Raw genomic sequence first — 9,552 nt, 5'->3', positions numbered from 1 at the left:
ATATGTGTGTAGTTACACATGTATGTAATCGGTTTTGTATTCTTGTGATGTGCCAATAAGCAGTCGATCATGACAACAGTTATGTCCGAGTGAGACTCACCATGTGTATATTTATGGTACCTAAGTTATGTCGAAACGTTGCGGTGTTTTGCTGAGGTGACCTAGTGTAGAGACTCGAGTTTATAATGATTGTCAATTAACATTGACAGAGGCTCTATCAAATTCAATTTGGGGTTTTCAAATTCTAGGGTTTATAATTTAGGGGTGTTCTTATGACATCTTGCATTTGTTTATTAAACTCCAGAATTTAACCAGATACTTGGTTAGCTTAGTTGGCTAGAACAACTGTGTTAAGAGGTGGAACATACACACCCGAGTTTAGGGGTGTTCTTTGGGTTCGTTTTTTGGATTTCGGGTTATTCGGGTCGGGTTCTTCGGGTTTAAAGTTTTAAATATTGACCCGAAACCCAACCCAAATCTCTCACGGGTTTTTCGGGTTCGGGTTTTTTCGGGTCGAGTTAATCGGGTTTCGAGTATCCTAAAAAACAAACAAAAAGAAATACACAAACACAAAAAAAAACTTAAAACTACAATGCTAAAATTAAAACAACATATTTGTTTTTGTTTATAACACAAAAAATCAAATAACAAACCAACATAACTTGATAAAACAATTGAAAACACGAGTAAAACTAACTCAAACCATAATCGTATTCAATCGGGCATGATTTGGTTGTTCGATTTCTTTCTATTAGTAATAAACGGAAACTATAAATTAATAATAAACAATCGATCCATAATAGGTAGAATAACATTCGATTAAAGCTAGATTTTGGTAACTTTAGTGGCTAAGACTTGCATATTATACCAAAAAAATTTAATTTCAAAACTAAAAGTTTATTCGGGTTGACGCAAAACTTATAAATCAAACCCAAGAACCAACCCGAATTACTTCGGTTCGGGTTCGAGTTAGTTTTTTTTTTTTGGGTTCTGGTTCTTCGGGCCGGGTTAGTTCGGGTGTGTTTTTTCGGGTTGGTTTCGGGTTTCGGGTAAAAGTGACAGCCCTACCCGGGTTTGAACCTCCTAACACACATTTTTAATTTTTATTTATATTAATATAATGTTTAAATAATTTAAATTGAATTGTTCATAAACCAGTTTGCTAGGAATTTATGCTTGTTTTACCTCGAACGTTAATAGAAATTATTTTGATTGTTAAGTTATATTTCAGCTGTAATACTATTTTCATTTTAAAACCGAACCACCCACTTAATTACCTTCTTTTCTTATTATAGAGTTTGGTTCATTTATTTTGAACGAGCCTAACGTATTTAGTATAACTAAGTCTATTGCAGCAAATCTTTTTAATTAAAATCTGAAAAAACTAATCTTTTCAATTCATTAAATGGTTTAATCGGCGTTTAAAATATTTTTCAAACTTGTTTATTTCTTTTGTCCAAGCCCCCCAAATCATAAACTTCATTCCTTCATACTCGCTTATTTAGAATTCATATTGAACCTAGAAATGTTTCATCTTCTAGGATCACTCGATGAGCATGCTCTATCTTGTTAACTCGCTTAGCTCGCTTAGTTCCTTTTTCTTCCTCGCACGTGCTTGCTTTTTATGTGTGTTTCATAACCCCTTTTTCTACTTTTATTTTTTGGGTGTAGCATATACAAACATTTATGCTTATTTCATTTTAAATACGATTCACGTATATGTTACCGTGTGTTTGTTCCTTACATGATTGTTCATGCTTTACTTGCTACATGCTATATGTTTACCTTTATCATGTTGATGATGGATATGCATACACGTACACATACGCATACGCTATAGTAGTTGAACGTCCTTGTGATGAATCCCACACTACCTAGGTAATTTCATCTTACATAAGGGAGAATGGGTATATTTTTGTTGTTTCGCATTTACTTTTATATTTGGTTTAAATCACATGTGAATTCATTCATTTTTGTAGTATATTATACCTATACAACTCTTATGAAATTTCACCAACATTTGTGTTGACAAAATTATTATTTTATGCATGCTACAGGTTGAGGATCATTTAGTTCGACCTTAGGCTATCTAACTATACTAATAAACAAAAATACTAAGAGATGAGGTGTTATAACCACATTTATTCATAGCATTTGACTTTCCTCATATTTTATAATCTCCACTCTCCTTAATCCATGTTATTCATGGGTCATGGGCTTAGTTTATATGACCCATGGGTTGTAACCGGATATATTATTGGGGTTTCTTTATTTTTATTAATATTATAACCGTTTAGGGTTTAGGTATCTCGCCTCTCTCTTTTGCTCAGCCAATTTATGAAGCCATTCTCAATCCTTTTTTACCTCTCTTTCTAGGTAACTATATGTTTATAATCCTACGAATTTTATAATCGATTTTAAGGCTATCAATTATATAATTATCGATTATCAGATATATTTTTTGAAGTTTACAATCGATTTTATGGTTAATGATTATATGATTCATGTAACCATATTCATATGCTAATTATTTGACGAATTTTTTAATCGGTTTTTAATCATATGATTATCGGATATATTCTTGGATTACATGAAGTTTGTATCAGTTACATGAAGAAACTTACGGATCATTCATCAAGATTTTTTCTATTTGCAGGTAGCTATCCGCTTTACATTTCCAAATCGTGTTTAACACTTCATTGTAATCATATTTGGTTCAATCACAATATTCTGCTTTGATTATTTTATCAAATTTTGATTTCTTTATTACTAAAATGCATAATGGATTTAATTAGTTTAATTATCACAGTGAATCCCTATTCTCAATAACAGTGTTAAAATATTGACATCCGGAAGCTTTGTTTAATTTGTTTAGAGTATTAAGGATCAAGCACTCCTTATTAACGTTTGCCTGAGGGTAGTGAAGTTGCCTGGCCGAATGACCTTTCTGTGTTTAGGGATCATGACAAACATTGATAATCTTCCAAGTCACATATATATTTGGATTTTAGCATCTTTTTCATACATTTTAACATATGCATTTTGTTATGCTCTCGGTTTATTTGGACGTAATATTGTGTTATGTTTGATATTCTTTTGTTTTTGTATATTTATTTTAAACTTAGTTAATTGTTTATATAGTTCTAAATATTGTGGTTGTAACTACCGATTAATTTTAAAGTGTTACATCTCATATTATGAAAAGAAAATGTTTTATTTCATATGATCAATAATGGGGTATGAATGTGCTAAGGTTAACTCACCCTTAATATACTATTATTTTTTATATATGTCTCAATTTATAAAATTTTAAAAGTGTTAAAAAGTGTTGTTTAGTAGTCAAATTATATTAATGTGAAAGATTTGATAAAATATATTTCAAAAGGTCATATATTTGAAACTCTATAATTATTGTGGGTGTTTAAAACTAATACGATTTTCACATATATATACAATTAATATATTCAATTAATGCAAATTAATTACATATCCTTAAATTAAGGGATTCAGATTTTGGGTTTGTTTCCTAAATTTATTGTCCACTAAATATTTTTGTTAAAAAAAATGGTGGATAATAAGTTATTTACAAAATGTAGCATGTTTTATTCTTTCATCGTTGCTAGAATAGTGTTCCAACTCTATTATTAATTCTCAAGATAACAATGAAACAATCTTTAAAAGTATATTACTGATATAAGTATATAACGTCATTTATTTTCAAGTTTCAAACATTTCTAATCAAACATTGTTCAATAAACACATTATAAATATATTAAAACAACTTTCCAAAATATAATACTAATATCAGTTATTATCAAGCCATTTGATTTTCAAAAATTACAAATTTTATCATTTATTTTTTTACCAAATTTATTTTAAACCGTTAGCCGTATATATAATTATGAGGCTGTTAAAATGTTATTGGTATATACAATTAGGATAAGATAGTAGTAGTAATTTTGAAAATGCTAAATGACATTTTTTTTCTTATTGTAAATTGCTTAAATTATGGGATTATTTAAACAAAAATCTAGATTTTATCATGGTAAATACTAAATATTATTTTGTAGAATGAGTTTAAATTAATTTTAAGACGTTTAAATAAAGTCATGATTGCACTAATTATAACTATATAATTTTTTTTGATATAATGTCTTTTCGAAATTTGAATTTTTATAAATATGAGATGATAAACGTATTTATTTTTTTATTAATTAAAATCAATTATTATTATTATTAATGCCATTATTAGATGCCCAAAGGAGCTTAATCATCGTTTCTTTAACTATAACAAGCTATAAGTTTTATATTATTAGAATTTATTGTATAGTATTCTTATTTTAATAATTTTACACTATAATTTTCATTTTTCTATTAATCAATCAATCTGTAATTATAAATTATAATAACATTAACTAAAATATGAACTTAATGGATGCTTAACAAAATGGGTGGTAAATGGCCGCTAATTTTGATCTAATAATATGCATATTTTGCTATGAAGATTAACAAGAGTCAAGGACAATCTCTTTCCAGGGTTGGTTTTCCGCCAAAGTAACCAGCATACGTGGTATTAAACTTTTGATATTGAACGATGAATGGATACTTGTGATAAAACTGCACATGTTATATATCAAGATATTTTCTTACATTTGTAAATTTGAAACTTTAGACTTAATATTGTTTGTAATATACACTTCATTTATGTTTCATCTTTAATTTTGTGTATTTAATATACATTTCATTTCTTTTTTTATCTTTAGTTTTGTGTATTTATTTCAATAACGGATTTTATTAATTTTTATTATTTGAAAAGTTCCGTGTAATATACGGGTACAAAAGCTAATATTATATAAATAAACAATATTGTTTTGTTTTGATTTATTTGATGTGTTATTTTATTCCATGTAATATGAAAATATAATGATTTTTAATATGAATAAAAGTTATTATCACTTTAATAGTGTTGCGTGCTATGAACAATCAACGTCATTTCCTAGCGTATAATTCATCGTCGGTTGGGGTGTGACAAGGCACTAGTCGGAAGTTGGTGATGCGAAGTCGAGATTAATCGGGATTGATCGGATTGGAATTTATATGTATTTTTTATATATACATATATATACCAAATTTTATATATAAATTATAAATTTTGATCAAACAGCGACTAGTCGGTGGGGTCCCGACTAACGATTAATTAATAACTAATCGGCGCCCAAGTACCATTTTTTTACAACCACAGTCATATGATCAGCATCATTATCGTAGTGCATATGATCGACATCGTTGTGCTGATTATTAGTTGATTTCACTATCATAGTTGAGTAAGTCTTTGTCACTGAGAGAACCACAAAAACAAAACAAGGTTGTAACCCTCCACCGATTAACACTCCTCATATAACCTAGACCTATTTTTATCCTTAAGAAGCCAAAAAAAACTATATATAATCAATTATTCCACCAATTTTCGGATCTCTCCCATCGTGTATCATACTAATTTTTTCGTTTACCAAGTTATTATTGGTTAATTCCGTTTGCTAATTTTTAACTTTTTCGGGTCGTACTATTTAAAATTTTGATGTTTACATATTTAATTAATGAATTTAATTTTGGTACCGTAACGAGCTTAACATGTTATTTTTTTATTATAAGCTATACGATTGAGAATATTATTTTGGCCTAAGAGCGTTAATAGACTGAATACGCGCCACAGTGTCGCCGCAACACGACTTGTTGTTATATTAACTAGTTTATAAATAAAAACTAAACACTACACCATAGTTTACTATTCTCTTCAACTCAACATTTTTTAACTAAAACATCACCAATTTGTAAAGGTATATAATATAAAAAAGCTTTAATGACCAAACATATATAAACAAATGCATATAAACAAACACATTGCTAAACGTTAACGAAGACGATTAAACAATCGAGAATTTGTATTTATGTTCGCTCATTTATTTTATTGAAGGGAATTACTTGTTCATTGAATGATAACCATATAGAATATGAGGACCCCTACCAGGTCTAACAAGTTAAAGGAATAAAGATCTGAGAAAGTGTAGTGTGAAAATGTATAGAATATGATGACGGCTACCAGGTCTCTTCAATTTGTGGAATACCCTATGACCCTGTCTGTAGAAACTTTAGTCTTCATAAAGGTTGACATTAAATAGAGGAGAAATTAAGACACAGTCAGCAAAACTTTCCACACTGCCACCACTATAAATAGGCAAAATAACTTAGAATTATTATACCAAGACATATAACTAAATATGGCATTCAAACTCATTACCTTCTTACCCTTTTTGTTTGCATTGATCTTTCTCTTCTCTCTTACCAAGGCTAAGGTTGATATTGACACAATCAAACGCCTTCAAGGTTGTCACAAAGGTAGCAAAGTGCAAGGCCTCCATGGCCTTAAACTTTACCTTGCTCGTTTTGGTTACCTGAAGTACCAACATACCCCTAACCACATCAACGCCGAAGATGATGAATTTGATCAAGAGCTTGAGACCGCCCTCAAAAGCTACCAAAACTTTTACCATCTCAATGCTTCTGGTACACTAGATGGACCCACCGTTTCACAAATGAGCATGCCTCGTTGTGGACAACCAGATAAAAAAAGTAATCACATACACGGAACAAAGTTGTTAAATATCGTGTCTCATTATCAATTCTTCCCGAATAGCCCTAGATGGGGTAAAAACCACCTCACCTACGCGTTTGGCTTGAATTATCCAAATGCATATGTACCTCCAGTTGTGCGTGCCTTCAACGCATGGGCTTCTACTTCCGGCTACTTCACATTTTCAAGAGTTGATGATTTCACAGGTGCTGATTTAAAGATTACTTTTGAAAGTGTGGAGCATGGAGATGGCAACGACTTTAGAGAGGAGGTATTGGCACATGCTTTTGCGCCACAGGATGGAAGATTTCATTACAACGCAAATCACAATTGGTCTGTTGGACCAAGTCCGGTTTCTGGCGCCTTTGATTTAGAGACAGTGGCGGTTCACGAAATAGGACATCTACTTGGGTTGAGCCACAGTGAAGATCAAAATGCTGTTATGTTCAGTGGTATTCCTTCCGGAGTGGTAAAAGTTTTGAATGCGGATGACATCCAAGGAATTAAAGCTCTATATGGACTAAATAAGTGATTATTCAATATTATTTAATTGTATACGTATCTGTGTAGTGACACATGTACGTAATCGGTTTTTGTATACTTGTGATGTGCCGATAAGCAGTCGATCATGACAGCATGCATTGTGTTATAAATATTAAAACATTAAATGTAACAATTGTTTTAAAATATCAACACTTGTACTTGTAAGTTGGAAATATTTTTATTAACTCGTGTGCGTATATATGGTCGTCAATCTACAAATTAAATTATCCTACTAATCGTTCAAATTGAAGAATGTGTAGAAATGGTGGGGTGGCATTTTGTAATTGTTGAAAGAAATCTTAAAACTGGCGGTTCATATAAGACCTTTTCGCTGAGTTTGTTCAATTATGACATTCGGAGAACCCTTGAACAGTGTGTGTATGGCAATGATACAATCAAGGGCATAAAAGACGTTTCCACTGAGTTTGTTCAACTCTTGTCATATAAAGATTTGTCATATGTTTTAAGAGTCAACGTTTCACAAGCACATCGCTGACGTATTTTTCCCACATTTCAGGAAATTATATTAAATAACAATGAAAAGGAACTAGATTCATTTACGGAGTTAAGACGCCCACGATATGAAGACGGCTCGACTTTACTAAATCCCTGTAATCATGTGAAACAATGTTTCATAATTCAAATACCTTGGGTATTTAATTTCCTGAGTAAGTTTTCAAAATAAATTGATATTTTAATAAACATAAACCATAGTCTTCCGCTAAATAAACTTGCAACTCTGATATATTTACAAAACATGTACCAACTATTGGTCACACTTTTAAGCCCTAAGTCGGGGTATGACAAGTTGAACCACAGTGAGGATCAAAATGTGGTAAAGATCGATGGTATTTCTCATGGTATGGTAAAAGTTTTGAATATGGATGACATCCAAGGAATTAAAAAAAACTAATTACTCGATAAAATTGTAAATTACACGTGAATAGTTGTGCGCGTATGTAATCAGTTTTGAATATTTTTTTGTGTTGATAAGAATTCGATCATGACGACATTCATTGTGTGTAAATATTAAGATATTATATTTAATGTAACAAATTTTTTAAGTATGAACATTTATAGTGGTAAGTTAGGAATAAACATCAAACATCCCCATGTATTTGTGAACTAAGCGTTCTGACCCTTGACCACCATGATCTATTGTAGAACTCACCAGGCATGTGACATTCGGATTTTACATGTATTTGTAACCCATTTTAATATCGTATTTTGATGGTCGGGTATTTTGTATATATATTAGTGTATTAATTATGTAGTTTTATTGAATATATCTTGGGAAGTGTTACAAGGTTTCAGGAAGAGTATGGATGAGAAATCATAAGCCGATGCTAAAACTGAACAAGATGGGTTGACAAAATGCGACCTTGAAATAAAACGAGCATATCCTGAGCTAGAAAATGAGTTACGGGAGCCATAATACATGAATTTTGGGTTTCTAGACGAGAGGAATCTGAAAATGAGGTTTTCTTAGTTTGCGATACGCGATGGGATGGTCATATCGCGATGGCCATAAAAGACGGGAAAATTAGGTTTTAAGCATGTTATTCATGAAAAAGAACCCTGACTCCGTTTTGACAACCAAGAGGCGATTCCAGCAGCTACAAGAGGCTATTTTCACCACCATAGCTTGTGCCAAGACCCTACATATGATTCATATCATCCGTATTGAAGATCTAATGTTGTCAAGGCTCGGCTAATCTCCTAGAATCGCACCCGGGATGTATAGTTTGTAATCTTTGCAGTTTTTTCTCATGTGACTATGAATACTAGTGCATGATTATTGATGATTGATATATGATTATTGATGTTTGGTATTTCTGTGTGTTCAGTCGGTTTAGGTTTACGTTAGTCTGAACGATTAGTTACCAGTTGCCAGATAATTGATCATATGACTGTTTGATTTGGCTTAATACGATAAAACATGCAATTGCCCTTAACTGAGTCACACTGGCAAGGACTGTTTGATAACCAGTGTCGTGTGTAAAGTGATTTGTTGATGTCTAAGGTTTTGTCTGATTGATCAGTTTGTAGTTAATCTGTTAATCATTAATTTGTTAGGTTGCATGAGATAACTGTGAGTTGCTTACTTGAAATCCCGGGTGTGATTTGCTTTGTTAACTGCTTAAAACTCGTTTACTTGTTCATTGCTTAGTTCTCTAAATTCACTTAAATTGCTTGTGTGATCAGCACTAAACACTAGTTACTTTATAATATTAAATCTGTACACGAATTGCATTGACCACATACTCCTTGTGATACGATACCCGAGTTGCTCTAACTATTTAGTTTAATTAAGTTTTTGATTGACTCAAACGACGGTCATCAAAATGGCGCTGTTGCCGGGGAGTTAGTGCGCTTAG

General features: G+C 31.4%; 1 protein-coding gene across 1 annotated transcript; it reads left to right on the top strand.

The window, feature by feature from the left end:
* Positions 1-6,059: 6,059 nt before the first annotated feature.
* Positions 6,060-7,183, top strand: LOC143628563 (metalloendoproteinase 1-like). The gene has a single exon (XM_077098120.1). It carries the CDS (start codon positions 6,279-6,281, stop codon positions 7,161-7,163), a length of 885 nt encoding a protein of 294 aa, XP_076954235.1. The 5' UTR covers positions 6,060-6,278; the 3' UTR covers positions 7,164-7,183.
* The last annotated feature ends 2,369 nt before the right edge of the window (positions 7,184-9,552 follow it).

The sequence above is a fragment of the Bidens hawaiensis genome, unplaced genomic scaffold (genome assembly GCF_021521415.1).
Source record: "Bidens hawaiensis isolate Kalapana, Puna unplaced genomic scaffold, B.hawaiensis_p1.1 tig00005028_1, whole genome shotgun sequence".
Taxonomy (NCBI): domain Eukaryota; kingdom Viridiplantae; phylum Streptophyta; class Magnoliopsida; order Asterales; family Asteraceae; genus Bidens; species Bidens hawaiensis.
The sequence above is the reverse complement of the archived record's forward strand: the minus strand, read 5'-3'. Positions and strand labels throughout refer to the sequence as shown.

Coding starts and splice junctions, on each gene's coding strand:
- LOC143628563 (XM_077098120.1), top strand. CDS start 6,279: ATGGCATTCAAACTCATTACCTTCTTACCCTTTTTGTTTGCATTGATC.